At 38.6% G+C, this 20107-nt stretch overlaps 1 protein-coding gene across 1 annotated transcript; it reads left to right on the top strand.

The window, feature by feature from the left end:
• Positions 1-5857: 5857 nt before the first annotated feature.
• LOC114118513 (olfactory receptor 8H1-like) lies at positions 5858-6745 on the top strand. Its single transcript, XM_042232627.1, has one exon. It carries the CDS (start codon positions 5858-5860, stop codon positions 6743-6745), a length of 888 nt encoding a protein of 295 aa, XP_042088561.1.
• Positions 6746-20107: the final 13362 nt, after the last annotated feature.

The following is a 20107-nucleotide window of genomic DNA, read 5'->3' as shown; positions in this document are numbered from 1 at the left end:
TAATGTCTCTGCTTTTGAATATGCTGTATAAGTTGGCCATAACTTTTCTTCCAAGGAATATGTGTCTTTTAATTTCATGGCTGCAGTCACCATCTGCAGTGATTTTGGAGCCCCCAAACATAAAGTCTAACACTGTTTCCACTGTTTACCCATCTATTTCCCATGAAGTGATGGGACTGGATGCCATGATCTTCATTTTCTGAATGTTGAACTTTAAGCCAACTTTTTCACTCTCCTCTTTCACTTTCATCAAGAGGCTTTTTAGTTCCTCTTCACTTTCTGCCATAAGGGTGGTGTCATCTGCATTCCTTCTAATTAGAGAGAAAAATAAATTTTATCAAGTTCATGAAGAGCATTTCTATATTCTAACTCTGAATGATTAAAATTCTTAGCAATAGTTATGAGCATCTTCTAAGCAGGAAGTACTGAGTTGTACCCTTCATAAGTATTATTCCATATAGTCCTCACAACAATTCCAAAGGGAAAGTTTTATAATTAATCTCATTTTATAGATAAAAATATGAGTCTTAAGGGAAGCCGAGCGACTTGCCTGATGGCACAGGTGAGCTGAGTATAGTCAGACACAGGGATGTTTGACTCAGTAGTCAACGCTCATTAACGTTCAACAAACCAAAAGTAAAGGGGAATTAAATGGCATTACAAGTCATGAGCAGTGGGCATATTTGAACTCTAATAGCTTCTCAGAAGCTGATGGAATAAGTGTTAAAGGAGTTATCATTCCACCTCACTAGGATCAGTCACCTGGGGAGGGGAGGATACACGGAACATATGACAGGCACAGCAGCAGCATAGTAAGGATGCCTGTTGGCTAGTCTCTACTCCCTAATCCTAAAAGAGTACTATTCAGCTGTGAAGCCATCTGGACCTGGGCTTTTGTTTGCTGGAAGATTTCTGATTGCAGTATCAATTTCCGTGCTTGTGATGGGTCTGTTAAGATTTTCTATTTCTTCCTGGTTCAGTTTTGGAAAATTGTACTTTTCTAAGAATTGGTCCATTTCTTCCACGTTGTGGATTTTATTGGCATACAACTGCTGATAGTAGTCTCTTATGATCCTTTGTATTTCTGTGTTGTCTGTTGTGATCTCTCCATTTTCATTTCTAATTTTATTAATTTGATTTTTCTCTCTTTGCTTCTTGATGAGTCTGGCTAATGGTCTGTCAATTTTATTTATCCTTTCAAAGAACCAGCTTTTGGCTTTGTTGATTTTTGCTATGGTCTCTTTTGTTTTTGCATTTATTTCTGCCCTAATTTTTAAGATTTCTTTCCTTCCACTAACTCTGGGGTTCTCCAACTCTTCCTTTTCTAGTTGCTTTAGTTGTAGAGTTAGGTTATTTATTTGACTTTTTTCTTGTTTCTTGAGGTATGCCTGTATTGCTATGAACTTTCCTCTTAGCACTGCTTTTATAGTGTCCCACAGGTTTTGGGTTGTTGTGTTTTCATTTTCATTAGTTTCTATGCATATTTTGATTTCTTTTTTGATTTCTTTTGAAATCTTCCAGCAAACAAAAGCCCAGGTCCAGATGGCTTCACAGATGAATTCTACCAAAAATTTCGAGAAGAGCTAACACCTATCCTCCTCAAACTCTTCCAGAAAATTGCAGAGGAAGGTAAACTTCCAAACTCATTCTATGAGGCCACCATCACCCTAATACCAAAACCTGACAAAGATGTCACAAAAAAAGAAAACTACAGGCCAATATCTCTGACGAACATAGATGCAAAAATCCTCAACAAAATTCTAGCAATCAGAATCCAACAACACATTAAAAAGATCATACACCATGACCAAATGGGCTTTATCCCAGGGATGCAAGGATTCTTCAATATCCGCAAATCAATCAATGTAATTCACCACATTAACAAATTGAAAAATAAAAACCATATGATTATCTCAATAGATGCAGAGAAGGCCTTTGACAAAATTCAACATCCATTTATGATAAAAACTCTCCAGAAAGCAGGAATAGAAGGAACATACCTCAACATAATAAAAGCTATCTATGACTAACCCACAGCAAACATTATCCTCAATGGTGAAAAATTGAAAGCATTTCCCCTAAAGTCAGGAACAAGACAAGGGTGTCCACTTTCACCGCTACTATTCAACATTGTTCTGGAAGTTTTGGCCACAGCAATCAGAGCAGAAAAAGAAATAAAAGGAATCCAAATTGGAAAAGAAGAAGTAAAACTCTCACTGTTTGCAGATCACATGATCCTCTACATGGAAAACCCTAAAGACTCCACCAGAAAATTACTAGAGCTAATCAATGAATATAGTAAAGTTGCAAGATATAAAATCAACACACAGAAATCCCTTGCATTCCTATACACGAATAATGAGAAAGTAGAAAAAGAAATTAAGGAAACAATTCCATTCACCATTGCAACGAAAAGAATAAAATACTTAGGAATATATCTACCTAAAGAAACTAAAGACCTATATATAGAAAACTATAAAACACTGATGAAAGAAATCAAAGAGGACACTAATAGATGGAGAAATATACCATGTTCATGGATTGGAAGAATCAATATAGTGAAAATGAGTATACTACCCAAAGCAATTTACAAATTCAATGCAATCCCTATCAAGTTACCAGCCACACTTTTCACAGAACTAGAACAAATAATTTCAAGATTTGTATGGAAATACAAAAAACCTCGAATAGCCAAAGCAATCTTGAGAAAGAAGAATGGAACTGGAGGAATCAACTTGCCTGACCTCAGGCTCTATTACAAAGCCACAGTCATCAAGACAGTATGGTACTGGCACAAAGACAGACATATAGATCAATGGAACAAAATAGAAAGCCCAGAGATAAATCCACACACATATGGACACCTTATCTTTGACAAAGGAGGCAAGAATATACAATGGAGTAAAGACAATCTCTTTAACAAGTGGTGCTGGGAAAACTGGTCAACCACTTGTAAAAGAATGAAACTAGATCACTTTCTAACACCGCACACAAAAATAAACTCAAAATGGATTAAAGATCTAAATGTAAGACCAGAAACTATAAAACTCCTAGAGGAGAACATAGGCAAAATACTCTCAGACATAAATCACAGCAGGATCCTCTATGATCCACCTCCCAGAATTCTGGAAATCAAAGCAAAATAAACAAATGGGATGTAATTAAAATTAAAAGCTTCTGCACAACAAAGGAAAATATAAGCAAGGTGAAAAGACAGCCTTCTGAATGGGAGAAAATAATAGCAAATGAAGCAACTGACAAACAACTAATCTCAAAAATATACAAGCAACTTATGCAGCTCAATTCCAGAAAAATAAACGACCCAATCAAAAAATGGGCCAAAGAACTAAATAGACATTTCTCCAAAGAAGACATACGGATGGCTAACAAACACATGAAAAGATGCTCAACATCACTCATTATTAGAGAAATGCAAATCAAAACCACAATGAGGTACCACTTCACACCAGTCAGAATGGCTGCGATCCAAAAATCTGCAAGCAATAAATGCTGGAGAGGGTGTGGAGAAAAGGGAACCCTCTTACACTGTTGGTGGGAATGCAAACTAGTACAGCCACTATAGAGAACAGTGTGGAGATTCCTTAAAAAATTGCAAATAGAACTACCTTATGACCCAACAATCCCATGGCTGGGCATACACACCAAGGAAACCAGAATTGAAAGAGACATGTACCCCAATGTTCATCGCAGCACTGTGTAGAATAGCCAGGACATGGAAACAACCTAGATGTCCATCAGCAGATGAATGGATAAGAAAGCTGTGGTACATATACACAATGGAGTATTACTCAGCCGTAAAAAAGAATTCATTTGAATCAGTTCTGATGAGATGGATGAAACTGGAGCCGATCATACAGAGTGAAGTAAGCCAGAAAGAAAAACACCAATACAGTATACTAACACATATATATGGAATTTAGGAAGATGGCAATGACGACCCTGTATGCAAGACAGGGAAAGAGACACAGATGTGTATAACGGACCTTTGGACTCAGAGGGAGAGGGAGAGGGTGGGATGATTTGGGAGAATGCCATTCTAACCTGTATACTATCATGTAAGATTTGAATCGCCAGTCTATGTCTGACGCAGGATGCAGCATGCTTGGGGCTGGTGCATGGGGATGACCCAGAGAGATGTTACGGTGATGGAGGTGGGAGGAGGGTTCATGTTTGGGAACGCATGTAAGAATTAAAGATACTAAAATTAAAAAAATAAAAAACTAAAAAAAAAAAATTGGAGTCAAGTTTTTAGGACTTCTTTTGCATCATACATCGAAAAGAAACTTCCTGTAGTGATAATTGCTCTTCAGTTTTAGGATAACTGAAGACAATTCATGTGAAGGGATCTGTGAGTGCACATATATATGTCTGGTTTAAATTTTTAATTTTCTTCTCAGATATGTATTACTGGTGACTGATGATAGCAAACTTCATTTTATAATAAAATATTTTACATTATAAACTAATGTAGGTGATAATTGATGAACCATAGTATATATTACTTTAGGGACTTATTGAGGATACTGTCTTAACTCATCATTCATTCCCTTTATTAATTTAACATCAATTTTTTTCTCCTAAGCACAGTGTCTGAGTCAGATTAGTTGCCTTCAAGATATTTCATTATCTTTATTGAAAATTAGTGAACTGATTATATTTCCCTTTCTTTCTTGACCAGGGATTTTCATCCATGCATCATAACTACAATGCTCAGATTTTAATAATTGTATGAAACATCCTCACTGTGGAAACTTCTTTATATTTACTGTGGTTCTAATTGTATATATGTTTTAATTTTCACTGTATTTAACATATATTGTTCTGTAGATAATTTCAAGATTTGTATTTATTTAATACTAATAAAATCAGGTATCTAACTTTTATTTCTGTGCTTTAATATTGCCTTGCTATTTATTCTCTTTCTAAGAGAAAACATGCCATGATTTTCTTGTTAAGCATAAGAAACAAATATATTTTATTTGTTCAGAGTTATGATTAAATGTCCATATACATTTTTTCAAAATGTCCTTGCATTTATCCCTGATGTACTTTCTATCATTCTAGATTAAAGGAAAAAGGAATATATGTGTGTGTGTGTGTATGTGTGTGTGTATATACACATATATAATCTATCTATCTATCTGTATACATATAGAAGTGACAGTGTTAGGCACTCAGTCATGTCTGACTTTTTGCAACACCATGGAATGTAGCCCTCCAGCCTCCCTGTCCATTGAATTCTCCAAGCAAGAAGGCTGGCGTGGATAGCCATTCCCTTCTCCAGGAGATCTTCCCACCCCAGGGATCAAACCCTATTCTCCAGCTTTTCAGACAGATTCTTTACCATCTGAGCTGCCAGGGAAGCCCATATGTGTATGTGTATATAGACAGACAGACAGACAGACAGATAGACAGATAGATAGATAGATAGATAGATAGATAGATAGATAGATAGATAGATAGATAGATAGATAGATAGACAGACAGATAGATAGATAGGTAGATAGATAAAACTATAATGAATTTGGGAATGAAGCTACACCATCATCAAATTAAGAGAGATTTTAAAAATCTCTGATCATGCTTTTGCTTCTGACATGACACAATGAATGGTACAAGAATAGTTTGAAGTCAGGAAAACCCCTAAAGTGAACAAAATGAGTCTCAGTGTCAGAAAATGTTAAGTAAGGACAGCTTTCTCCTCATAGTTTTGCATTTATCATGGTTTTTGAGGAGGCTGCAGGGCTTCCCTGGTGGCTCAGAGGTTAAAGTATCTGCCTGCATGCAGGAGACCTGGGTTCAGTCCCTGGGTTGGGAAGACCCCCGGGAGAAGGAAATGGCACCACACTCCAGGATCCGGCTGGTCCTCTTCACCCTCTTCCTCCTGATATACCTGATGACTGTGCTGGGGAATGTGGGGATGATCCTGATAATCCGCCTGGACCCCCAGCTTCACAGCCCCATGTACTTTTTCCTCAGTCACTTGTCATTTCTTGACCTCAGTTACTCAAGTGTCATCACCCCTAAAACCTTAGGCAACTTACTGACTTCCAAGCAGAATATTTCGTACCTGAACTGCTTCACTCAGATGTGTTTCTTTGTCTTCTTGGGGCCACTGAATGTTTCCTTCTCTTCCATGGCCTGCGATCGCTATGCAGCCATCTGCAGCCCTCTGCGTTACCAGGTGGTTATGTCCACCAGGCGCTGCTGCTCTCTCGTCTTTGGATCCTATTTGATTGGCTTTATGGACACCTCTGTCAATGTTTTGTGCTTGAGTAGACTGCATTTCTGCAACTCAAAGATAATTTATCACTTTTTCTGTGATGGACCAGCAATTTTAGCCCTGTCCTGCACTGACACACACGGCATTGAAATCATCATATTCATTTCTGCCGGTTCCACCCTACTGGTGTCTCTTATCACAATATCCCTGTCCTATGTGTCCATCCTGTCCACTATCCTGAAAATCACTTCCACTTCAGAGAAGCAGAAAGCTTTCTCTACCTGTGCCTCCCATCTCCTGGGAGTAACCATCTTTTACAGCACTATGATTTTCACTTACTTAAAACCAAGTAAGTCCTACTCCTTGGGAAAGGATCAAGTGGCTTCTGTTTTTTATACTATTGTCATCCCCATGCTGAATCCACTTATATACAGTCTTAGAAACAAAGAAGTAAAAAATGCACTCAATAGGGTCATGAAGAAAAGAAAGGACTCCAAATAATTAAAATAACAGTGATGTTAAGTTTCAAAGCTCTCTCTCTCTCTTTTTTTTTTTTCCATTCCTGTAGTGTATTTCTTTGCTGTCTCTTCAGAGACAAATAGAATCGTTTGTTTGTTTGTTTATTGTGTTGAGCCATCATTTGCCTAACTAAATATAATCTTGGGTATTTTTAAGAATATGACTTTGGAAATCTACATTATAATTGGAAACCAGAACCATGTTAAACCACGGTCTAACTATATACATTTTTAAGTGAAACTGATTTCCTAAATGAGAAAGTATAGTTGTCAGCTTTTAAAATATGTCATATATATTCCAAAACATAATCCAACTTCAGAGAATGTTATGATGGAAAAAAGGTCAGTTATGGGAACAATGATACCAATTTAAGAAATCATTTCCTTTACTTTATAGAGAAGTGTTATAGCAGAGTGATTATGAGCACTTGCTTGGGAACCAAACATTCCAAAATTTAGATTCTAGGTCTGTTGCTCTATTACTTGTATAACCCATAAATCTCTGAAAATTCAAGCCTCAAGTTTCCTCAACTTCACTAGATAAATAATAATTCCAGGCCCATATAGTTGCTATAAGAGGCTTCCCAGGGGCTCAGTGGTAAACAATCCATCGTCAATGCAAGAAACATGTGTTTAATACCTGGGTCTGGAAGATCCCTGGAGAAGGAAATGACAACCCACTCCAGTGTTCTAGAAAATTCCATGGACAGAGAAGCCTGGTGGGCTACAGTCCATGGATCTGCAAAGAGTCTGACAGGACTGAGTGACTGAGCATGCAGGCACTCACACACATAGTTACTATAAAGATTAAATCAATTCAGCTATGCGAAGTGTTTAAGGCAGCACTAATAAATGTTGGCCAGTATCATAGAATATTGATATCCCGCCAGTATTTTCAACACACAGTAACTTCTTCGTAATGAATATTTAGTTGTGCTTTATGAGTTATTTTAGGTTGATTTAAAAGGCAAACACACATTCTTCTTTCTCAAGATTGATTTGTCTATTCGAGGTTTTTTGTATTTCCATACAAATTGTGAAATTATTTGCTCTAGCTCTATGAATATTGTAAAGTAATTAACCTCCAATCTAAAAAAATAAATAAAAATTTAAAAATAATACAATAAAAATCAAATAAAAGGCAAACACACAAACAGCTAAGGAAACACTCACCATCTCACAAATTTGGATTTTGAATGGAATATGTTAATATTGTAAAATTTGAAAAATATTGAAAATTTAAGGAAATAGAAATGCACTAGAAGTTATGATGTGTTTAGTATGTGTTCTTCTAGATTGATAATTATGTAGGTTTCATGTGTATATATTATGAACATGTGTGATATTTCTGACATTTCCTATATTTTTTGAGACTTTCTGCATACACTTACATGTATAAACTTGAATATTCTTTTTATCATTGAAATCTAAGATGACTGCATTTGTAGGTAGGAAAATGCTCATTTTGCAATTCTTTGGACATGAAATGTTATTGAATTCATCGTTAACATTCTGAATGAAATCTTATAATTTTGATGATCCCTGAAAATATTGATTCTATTTTTTAAATTTTTTATTTATTGTTTATTTATTTTGGAGTGTAATAGCTTTACAAATGTGTGTTAGTTTCTGCTGTACCACAGAGTGAATCACTTATTACACATATGTCCCCTCACTGAGCCTCTCTCCATGCTTTCGCTGTGCATGAAACACGGAGTGGTAATGAAAGAATTGGGGCAATCACATTTAAATGTTTATTGAAAGGAAGTGAAGATTAATTTAAAGAGGTATTTTTAAAAGAAAATGTATGTGTATAATATTTCTCTCTCACTAAATATATTGTAAGCTCTTTGAGAAAATAATTTGGTTAGTCATAGCTTTACTCTCCACAACATGTAGCAAATGTATTACTTATTCAATATATAAGTAAATATTTTCTTTCATTTTTGCTTGCTGGCGAAGGCACAGTGATGAATTCATTAAAATGAAAGATTTTACTTCATCCTAGTTTATATTATGTTTTGGTGTTTGCACTTCTTCCTGTGGCTTCCCAGGTGGCATTGTGGTAAAGTACCTGCCTGCCAATGCAAGAGATCAAGATGTGGCTTGATCCCTGGGTTGGGAAGATCCCTGGAGGAGAGCATGGCAACCTTCTCAGGTCCTCTTGCCTCGAGAATCATGTGGACAGAGAAGCCTGGCAGGCTACAGTCCATGGGGCCACACAGAGTCAGACATTCCTGAAGCTACATAGCAGGCACAAAGGTGAATGTTAGCACTCAAAAACTATTTTAATTGAAAATTCTGATTATCAAAAAAAACTCTAACATGTGCAAAATATGGCTTAGTGACCAACCGATAGATTTCATTTCCAGTTACTTTTTCCTTTGTAGTTCAACTCAGGTCAGTTCAATTCAGCCACTCAGTAGTGCCCGACTCTTTGTGAGCACGTGGACTGCAGCACACCAGGCCTCCCTGTCCATCACCAACTCCCAGAGCATGCTAAAACTCATGTTCATTGAGTCATCATCTCTAATTTTCTTGAAGAGATCTCTAGTCTTTCCTATTCTATTGTTTTCCTCTATTTCGTTGCACTGACCATTGAGGAAGGGGCTTTCTTATCTCTCCTTGCTATTTTTTTGAACTTTGCCTTCAAACTGGTATATCCTTCCTTTTCACGTCTCTTCTTTTCACAGCTATTTGTAAGGCCTCCTCAGAAAGCCATTTTGCTTTTTTGCATTTCTTTTTCTTGGAGATGATCCATTGTAGTTACGAAATGGAAATGAGTGTACACATAATTATATTTTGTTCATATGACTTAAAATCACTGGATTAAACTGGTTAGGACTTCTCATACATCGTACATCACAAACAAACCTCCTATAGAACTATCAGTCTTCAGTCTTGAGAGTAGCTGAAGACAATTCATGAGAAGGGATCTGTGTGTATATACGTACAGGTTTAGGTCTAAATTTTTAGTTTTCTTCTCTGATCTATATTATTGGTGTCTGCCCTCTACAAACTTCATTTTACAGTTAAGTATTTTACATTATAAACCATTGTGACAACTGATGAAACATTCAGTTCACTTCAGTTCAGTCGCTCAGTCGTGTCTGACTCTTTGTGACCCCATGAATCGCAGCACGCCAGACCTCCCTGTCCATCACCATCTCGCAGAGTTCACTCAGACTCACATCCATCGAGTCTGTAATGCCATCCAGCCATCTCATCCTCGGTTGTCCCCTTCTCCTCCTGCCCCCAATCCCTCCCAGCATCAGAGTCTTTTCCAACGAGTCAACTCTTCACATGAGGTGGCCAAAGTACTGGAGTTTCAGCTTTAGCATCATTCCTTCCAAAGAAATCCCAGGACTGATCTCTTTCAGAATGGACTGGTTGTATCTCCTTGCAGTCCAAGGGACTCACAAGAGTCTTCTCCAACACCACAGTTTAAAAGCATCAATTCTTTGGCGCTCAGCCTTCTTCACAGTCCAACTCTCACATCCATACATGACCACAGGAAAAACCATAGCCTTGACTAGACGGACCTTAGTCAGCAAAGTAATGTCTCTGCTTTTGAATATGCTGTCTAGGTTGGTCATAACTTTTCTTCCAAGGAGTAAGCGCCTTTTAATTTCATGGCTGCAATCACCATCTGCAGTGATTTGGAGCCCCAAAAAATAAAGTCTGACACTGTTTCCACTGTTTCCCCATCTATTTCCCATGAAGTGATGGGACCGGATGCCATGATCTTCGTTTTCTTAATGTTGAACTTTAGGCCAACTTTTTCACTCTCCACTTTAACTTTCATCAAGAGGCTTTTTAGTTCCTCTTCACTTTCTGCCATAAGGGTGGTGTCATCTGCATATCTGAGGTGATTGATATTTCTCCCTGCAATCTTGATTCCAGCTTGTGCTTCTTCCAGCCCAGCGTTTCTCATGAGGTACTCTGCATAGAACTTAAATAAGCAGGGTGACAATATGCAGCCTTGACGTACTCCTTTTCCTATTTGGAACCAGTCTGTTGTTCCATGTCCAGTTCTTACTGCTGCTTCCTGACCTGCATACAGATTTCTCAAGAGGCAGGTCAGGTGGTCTGGTATTCCCATCTCTTTCAGAATTTTCCACAGTTTATTGTGATCCACACAGTCAAAGGCTTTGGCATAGTCAATCAAGCAGAAATAGGTGTTTTTCTGGAACTCTCTTGCTTTTTCCATGATCCAGCGGATGTTGGCAATTTGATCTCTGGTTCCTCTGCCTTTTCTAAAACCAGCGTGAACATCAGGAAGTTCACGGTTCACGTATTGCTGAAGCCTGGCTTGGAGAATTTTGAGCATTCCTTTACTAGCATATGAGATGAGTGCAATTGTGTGATAGTTTGAGCATTCTTTGGCATTGCCTTTAGTATGCATTTTTAAGGACTTACTAAGACTGTCTTTTTTAAAAATAATATTTATTGGGGTCGGTCCCAAAATGGTGGAGAAATAGGACGGGGAATCAGTCCCAGGGAGGGAGCTGTGAAGGAGAAGTTTCCAAGCACCAGGATATCTCCTCACTGGCGAGTCTTTGGGGAGTTTTGGAATCTCAGAGGGCAACATAACTGGGAGGGAAAAAAAAAAAAAAAGGACCCACAGGTTACATGCCTAGTCACGACTCCCAGCGGAGAGGTAGCCCAGATGTTTGAGTCCACCAGAAGCACACGGGGTTAAACAGGGAGGCATTTTGCATTGCTTAGGGTGGGGACAGGGCCTGAATGTCCTGAGGACAATCTGAGGGAGCAAATGTGAGATAGCAACCCAAACTGTGGGATCATAAGAGAAGAAAAAAAAAAGAGAGAGAAAGAGAACTTTCCTACCACAGCCTGGCCCGCTCACAGAACAAAGGGTTGAGGGAACACCGGAGGAGAGCTAGCCACCTGCGGACTGGCTCCTACCCCAAGTACCCCCCCCCACCCCGCTAGAGGCTGAGAGCCAGTCGGGCGACAGCCAGAGCCTAAAGGCAAGGCACAGTCTCGACCACAGAGATGGCATTCTCCACCAAACTGTGAGCAGTCTCCCAATTACTAACAAAGTCTTCCTGGGATCCTGGAAGGTTGACATCCACCAGGAGGGTTGCAGTCAGAGATCAGCTCCCCAGAGGAGACACATGGCACACCTGAGATAGTGCTCCTGCTGCACACCCAGGAAACCAAAGGTCTGGGACCAAGAAAGTGATAAGAGGCACTGCCCAGCTGGGAGACTACACTCTCCAAGCACCTGGTCGCCTGAGCTGCTCGAACCTGGGAGGGCACAAAATGCAGGCTCAACCGAGTCTGTGCCTTTGTGGAGTATGCAAGAACCTGAGCCTGAGTGGCTTAGACCCGGGAAGTGCACACAACCCAGGACCTGCTTAAGAGGGTTTCCCTGCAGAGCAACCTGGAGCCTGAGCAGTGTAGACTGGGAAAGGACACATGCCATGAGCAGGGGCAAACCCAGTGCAGCCCAGACACTGTGAGTACTCCCCACACACGCCAGTGATATTTCTTTGCAGTGTTCCTCCCTTCCCACAGCACAACTGAACAAGTTAGCCTAAATAAGTGACCACCTTCGCCCCCTTGTGTCAGGGTAGAAATTAGATACTGAAGAGACTTGCAAACAGAATAAACAAAGAAGAGGGAACTGCTCTGGAAGTGACAGGTGCAACAGATTAAAACCCTACTGCTAGCACTGACTACATTGGAAGGTGCCTATAGACCATGAGAAGAAGGATAAGCTAAAACAAGGAACTATCTGAAACTGAACTGACCCCACACTGCCCTCAACAGCTCCAGAGAAATTCCTAGATATATTTTACTATCATCATTTTTTAATTTTTTTAATGTTTAAGTTCATTATTCCTTTAATTTTCATTTTTATAACCTACTATTACCTTGCAAAAAAAAGACCTCATTTTTCAAGCAAATTTCATATATACATTTTTTATAATTTTTGTGATTTTGTTTTGTTTTGTTAATATTGTATTTTTGAGAGTATAACCTCTACTCTAGATTTTTAATCTTTGCTTTTTGGTATTTGTTATCAATTTTTTGCCTTTAAGAATACAATCTTCAGTGTCCATCGTTATTTAGGAGTGTGATTGCTGGCTTGATTGCTTTCTCCCCATTTTGATTCACTTTTTTCTCCCCCAGGACACCTCTATCTCCTCCCTCCCCTTCTCCTCTCTACTTAATTCTGTGAATCTGTTTGGGTATTCAGGGCTGTGGAGAACACTTAGGAAACAAATTACTGGCAACATCTGTCTCACTCCTTTTGACTCCCCTGCTTCTCCTTCTGGTCACCTCTATCTCCTTCCTCCTTCTTCTCTTCTCCATGTAACTCTGTGAACCTATCTGGGTGTCCCTCAGTGTGGAGAATCTTTTCACCATTAACCTAGATATTTTATCATTGGTGCTGTATGGATGGAGAAGTATTGAGACAACTGTAAGAATAAGACTGAAAGCCAGAGACAGGAGGTTTAAATCCAAAACTAGAGAACTCCAGAAAACTCCTGACTCCAAGGAACATTAATAAACAAGAGCTCTTCCAAAAGCCTCCATACCTACACTGAAACCAAGCTCCACCCAAGAGCCAACAAGTTTCAGAGTAAGACATCAGTTCAGTTCAGTTCAGTTCAGTTCATTCGCTCAGTCATATCCGACCCTATGCAACCCCATGAATTGCAGCACACCAGGCCTCCCTGTTCATCACCATCTCCTGGAGTTCACACAGACTCACGTCCATCGAGTCCGTAATGCCATCCAGCCATCTCATCCTCGGTCGTCCCCTTCTCCTCCTGCCCACAATCCCTCCCAGCATCAGAGTCTTTTCCAACGAGTCAACTCTTCACATGAGGTGGCCAAAGTACTGGAGCTTCAGCTTTAGCATCATTCCTTCCAAAGAAATCCCAGGGTTGATCTCCTTCAGAATGGACTGGTTGGATCTCCTTGCAATTCAAGGGACTCTCAAGAGTCTTCTCCAACACCACAGTTCAAAAGCATCAATTCTTCAGTGCTCAGCCTTTTTCACAGTCCAACTCTCACATCCATACATGACCACAGGAAAAACCATTGCCTTAAGTAGACGGACCTTAGTCAGCAAAGTAATGTCTCTGCTTTTGAATATACTATCTAGGTTGGTCATAACTTTTCTTCCAAGGAGTAAGCACCTTTTAATTTCATGGCTGCAGTCACCATCTGCAGTGATTTTGGAGACCCAAAATAAAGTCTGACACTATTTCCACTGTTTAACCATCTATTTCCCATGAAGTGATGGGACTGGATGCCATGATCTTCATTTTCTGACTGTTGAGCTTTAAGCCAACTTTTTCACTCGCTTCTTTCACTTTCATCAAGAGGCTTTTTAGCTTCTCTTCACTTTCTGCCATAAGGATGGTGTCATCTGCATATCTGAAGTTATTGATATTTCTCCCAGCAATCTTGATTCCAGCTTGTGTTTCTTCCAGTCCAGTGTTTCTTATGATGTACTCTGCATATAAGTTAAATAATCAGAGTGACAATATACAGCCTTGACGTACTCCATTTCCTATTTGGAACCAGTCTGTTGTTCCATGTCCTGTTTTAACTGTCGCTTCCTGACATGCATACAGATTTCTCAAGAGGCAGGTCAGGTAGTCTGGTATTCCCATCTCTTTCAGAATTTTCCACAGTTTATTGTGATCCACACAATCAAAGGTTTTGGCATAGTCAATCAAGCAGAAATAGGTGTTTTTCTGGAACTCTCTTGCTTTTTCCATGATCCAGCGGATGTTGGCAATTTGATCTCTGGTTCCTCTGCCTTTTCTAAAACCAGCATGAACATCAGGAAGTTCACAGTTCACATATGGCTGAAGCCTGGTTTGGAGAATTTTAAGCAGTACTTTACTAGCATGTGAGATGAGTGCAACTGTGCGGTAGTTCGAGCATTCTTTGGCATTGCCTTTCTTTGGAATTGGAATGAAAACTGACCTTTTGCAGTCCTGTGGCCTCTGCTGAGTTTCCCAAATTTGCTGGCATATTGAGTGCAGGATTTTCACAGCATCATCTTTCAGGATTTGAAAGAGCTCAACTGGAATTCCATCTCCTTCACTAGCTTTGTTTGTAGTGATGCTTTCTAAGGCCCACTTGACTTCACACTCCAAGATGTCTGACTCTAGATTAGTGATCACATCATCATGATTATATGGGTCGTGAAGATCTTTTTTGTACAGTTCTTCTGTGTATTCTTGCCACCTCTTCTTAATATCTTCTTCTTCTGATAGGTCCATACCATTTCTGTCCTTTACCGAGCCCATCTTTGCATGAAATGTTCCCTTGGTATCCCTAATTTTCGTGAAGAGATCTCTAGCCTTTCCCATTCTGTTCTTTTCCTCTATACCAAACTAATTCTCCAACAATGCAGGAACATAACCCTGAGCTTTAAGATACAAGTGGTCAAAAGTCACACCAAACCCATAGACACCTCAAAACTCACTACTGGACACTTCATTGCACTCCAGAGACAATAGATCCCGCTCCACCCACAAGAACACCGACACAAGCGTCCCTAACCAGAAAACCTTGACAAGCCACTCGTCCAACCCCACCCACGGGGAGGAACCTCCACAATAAGAGGAATCACAAACTTCCAGCATACAGAAAGGCCACCCAAAACACAGCAACCTGAACAAGAAAAAAGGCAGAGGAATATTCAGCAGGTAAAGGAACATGATAAATGCCCAACAAACCAAACAAAAGAGGAAGAGATAGGGAGTCTACGTAAAAAGGAATTCAGAATAATGATAGTTAAAATGATCTAAAATCTTGAAAACAAATGGAATTATAGATAAATAGTCTAGAGATAAGGATTGAGAAGATGCAATTAACAAGGATCTAGAAGAAATTAAAAGAGTCAGTCAATAATGAATAATGGAATAAATGAGATCAAAAGCACTCTGGAGGGAACCAACAGTAGAATAACTGAGTCAGAAAATAGGATAAGTGAGGTGGAAGATAGAGTGATGGAAACAAATGAAGCAGAGAGAAAGAAGGAAAAAAAAAGAATTAAAAGAAATGAGGACAACCTCAGAGACTTCTGGGACAATGTCAAATGCTGCAACATTCAAATCATAGGAGTTTCAGAAGAAGAAGATGAAAAGAAAGACCATGAGAAAATATTTGAGATAATACTTGAAAACTTTCTAAAATGGGGAAGGAAATAGCGACCCAAGTCCGAGAAACCCAGAGAGTCCCAAACAGGATAAACCCAAGGTGGAACAGCCTAAGACACATATTAATCAAATTGACAAAGATCAAACACAAAGAAAAAATATTAAAAGCAGCAAGGGAAAAACAACAAATAACACACAAGGGGATTTCCATAAGGATAACAACTGATCTTTCAATAGAAACTCTTCAGGCCAGAAGGGAATGGCAGGACATACTAAAAGTGATGAAAGAGAAAAACCTACAACCTAGATTACTGTACCCAGCAAGGATCTCATTCAAATATGAAGGAGAAATCAAAAGCTTTACAGACAAGCAAAAGCTGAGAGAATTTAGCACCACCAAACCAGCTCTTCAACAAATGCTAAAAAATCTTCTCTAGACAGGAAACACACAAAAGTTTTATAAACTCGAATCAAAAACAACAAAGTAAATGACAATGGGGTCATTCTCACCAATAATTGCTTTACATGTAAATGGTTTGAATGCCCCAACCAAAAGACAAAGACTGGCTGAATGGATGCAAAAACAAAATCCTTATATATGCTGTCGAAAAAAGACCCACCTCAAACCTAGGGACACATACAGACTGAAAGTGAAGGGCTGGAAAAAGATATTTCATGCAAATGGAGACCAAAAGAAAGCAAGAGTAACAATATTTATATCAGATAAAATAGACTTTCAAATAAAGGCTGTGAAAAGAGACAAAGAAAGACACTACACAATGATCAAAGGATCAATCCAAGAAAAAGATATAACAATTACAAATATATATGCACCCAACATAGGAGCACTGCAATATAAGCCAAATGCTAACAAGTATGAAAGGAGAAATTAACAGTAGCATAATCATATTGGGAGATTTTAATACCATACTCACACGTATGGATAGATCAATCAAACAGAAAATTAGCAAGGAAACAATAACTTTAAATTATACAACGTACCAGTTAGACCTAATTGATATCTATAGGACATTTACCCCAAAACAATGAATTTCACCTTTTTCTCAAGTGCACATGGAACATTCTCCAGGATAGATCACATCCTGGGCCATAAATCTAGCCTTGGTAAATTAAAAAAAAAACAAACAAACAAAAAAAACAACAACACACAAAACGAAATCATCCAAGCATTTTTTTCTAATAACAATGTGGTAAGATTAGATGTCCACTACAGGAAAATATATATATATTAAAAATACAAACATATGGAGGCTAAACAACACAGATCTGAATAACCAACACATCACAGAAGAAATCAAACAAGAAATCAAAATATGCATAGAAACTAATTAAAATGAAACACAACAACACAAAACCTATGGGATTCAGTAAAAGCACCACGAAAGGGAAGGTTCATAGCAATACAAGCTTACCTCAAGAAACAAGAGAAAAATCAAATAAATAACCTAATTCTACACCTGAAGCAACTAGAAAAAGAAGAATTGAAGAATCCCAGGGTTAGTAGAAGGAAAAAAAAATCATAAAAATTAGAGTAGAAATAAATGAAAAAGAAACAAAGGAGGCCATAGCAAAAATCAGCAAAACTGAAAGTTGGTTCTTTGAGAAGATAAATAAAATAGACAAACCATTAGCCAGACTCATCAATAAAAAAGGGAGAAGAATCAAGTAAACAAAATTAGAAATGAAAATGGAGAAATAACAACAGACAACACAGAAATACAAAGGATCATAAGAGACTACTGTCAGCAACTATATGACAATAAAATGGACAACTTGGAAGAAATGGACAAATTTTTTGAAAAGTATAACTTTCCAAAACTGAACCAGGAAGAAATAGAAGATCTTAACAGACCAGTCAAAAGCACAAAAAAGAAACTGTAATCAGAAATTTTCCAACAAACAAAAGCCCAGGACCAAGCGGTTTCACAGCTTAATTCTACAAAAAATTTAGAGAAGAGCTAACACTATCTTACTCAAACTCTTCCAGAAAATTGCATAGGAAGATAAACTCCCGAACTCATTCTATGAGGCCCACCATCACCCTAATACCAAAAGCAGACAAAGACGACACACCAAAAAGAAAACTACAGGTCAATATCACTGATGAACATAGATGCAAAAATCCTTAACAAATTCTAGCAAACACAATCCAACAACATATTTAAAAGAGCATACATCATGACCAAATGGGTTTTATCCCAGGAATGCAAGGATTCATCAACATTCGCAAATCAATCAATGTGATACAAAACATTGAAAGATAAAAATCAAATAGATGCAGAGAAAGCCTTTGACAAATTCAACATGCATTTATGATAAAAACTCTCCAGAAAGCAGGCATAGAAGGAACATACCTCAACATAATAAAACCCATATATGATACACCCATAACAAACATTATCATCAATAGTGAAAATTTGAAAGCATTTCCCCTAAAGTCAGGAACAAGATAAGGATACCCACTCTGACCACTACTATTCAACATATTTTTGGAAGTTTTAGCCACAGCAATCAGAGAAGAAAAAGATATAAAAGGAATCCAGACTGCAAAAGAAAACTATAACACTTACTGTTTGCACACGACATGATCCTCTACATGATCCCTAAAAACTCCACCAGAAAATTACTAGAGCTAATCAATGAATATAGTAAAGTTGCAGGATATAAAATAAACACACAGAAACCCCTTGCATTCCTATACACTAATAATGAGAGAATAGAAAAGAAAATTAAGGAAACAATTCCATTCACCATTGCAATGAAAAGAATAAAATACTTAGGAATCAATCTACCTCAGCAGTGGCCACAGGACTGGAAAAAGGTCAGTTTTCATTCCAATCCCAAAGAAATGATATGCCAAAAATGCTCAAACTACCTCACAATTGCACTCATCTCACATGCTAGTAAACTAATGCTTAAAATTCTCCAAGCCAGGCTTCAGTAATACTTGAACCATGAAATTCCAGATGTCCAAGCTGGTTTTAGAAACGGCGGAGGAACCAGAGATCAAATTGCCAACATCCGATGGATCATCAAAAAGCAAGTGAGTTCCAGAAAAACATCTGTTTCTACTTTATTGACTATGCCAAAGCCTTTGACTGTGTGGATCACAATAAACTGTGGAAAATTCTTAAAAAGATGGGAATATTAGACTACCTGACCTGCCTCTTGAGAAACCTATATGCAGCTCAGGAAGCAACAGTTAGAACTGGACATGGAACAACAGACCAGTTCCAAACAGGAAAAGGAGTACGTCAAGGCTGTATATTGTCACCCTGCTTATTTAAGTTCTATGCAGAGTACATCATGAGAAACGCTGGGTTGCAAGAAGCACAAACTGGAATAAAGATTGCCGGGAGAAATATCAGTAACCTCAGTTATGCAGATGACACCACCCCTATGGTAGAAAGTGAAGAAGGACTAAAGAGCCTCTTGATGAAAGTGAAAGAGGAGAGTGAAAAGTTGGTTTAAAGCTCAACCTTCAGAAAACGAAGGTCGTCACATCCAGTCCCATCACTTCATGGCAAATAGATGGGGAAACAGTGGAAATAGTGATAGACTTTATTTTGGGGGGCTCAAAAATCACTGCAGATGGTGATTGCAGCCACGAAATAAAAGACACTTACTCCTTGGAAGGAAAGTTATGACCGACTTAGATAGCATACTCAAAAGCAGAGACATAACTTTGCCAACCAAGGCCCATGTAGTCAAGGCTATGGCTTTTCCAGTGGTCATGTATGAATGTGAGAGTTGGACTACAAAGAATGTTGAGCATGGAAGAATTTATGCTTTTGAACTATCGTGCTGGAGAAGATTCTTGAGAGTCCCTTGGACTGCAAGGAGATCCATCCAGTTCATCCTAAAGGAAATAAGTCCTGGGTGTTCATTGAAAGGACTGACGTTGAAGCTGAAACTCCAATACTTTAGCCACCTGATGTGAAGAGCTGATTCACTGGGAAATTCCTGATGCTGGAAAAGATTGAGGCCAGGAGAAGAAGGGGACAACAGAGGATGAGATGGTTGGATGGCATCACTGACTCAATGGACATGGGTTTGGGTGGACTCCAGGAGTTGGTGATAACAGGGAGGACTGGTGTGCTGTGGTTCATGTGGTCTCAAAGACTCAGACACGACTGAGTAACTGAACTGAACTGAACTGAACTGAAATC

The sequence above is a fragment of the Ovis aries genome, chromosome 15 (genome assembly GCF_016772045.2).
Source record: "Ovis aries strain OAR_USU_Benz2616 breed Rambouillet chromosome 15, ARS-UI_Ramb_v3.0, whole genome shotgun sequence".
Taxonomy (NCBI): domain Eukaryota; kingdom Metazoa; phylum Chordata; class Mammalia; order Artiodactyla; family Bovidae; genus Ovis; species Ovis aries.
The sequence above is the reverse complement of the archived record's forward strand: the minus strand, read 5'-3'. Positions and strand labels throughout refer to the sequence as shown.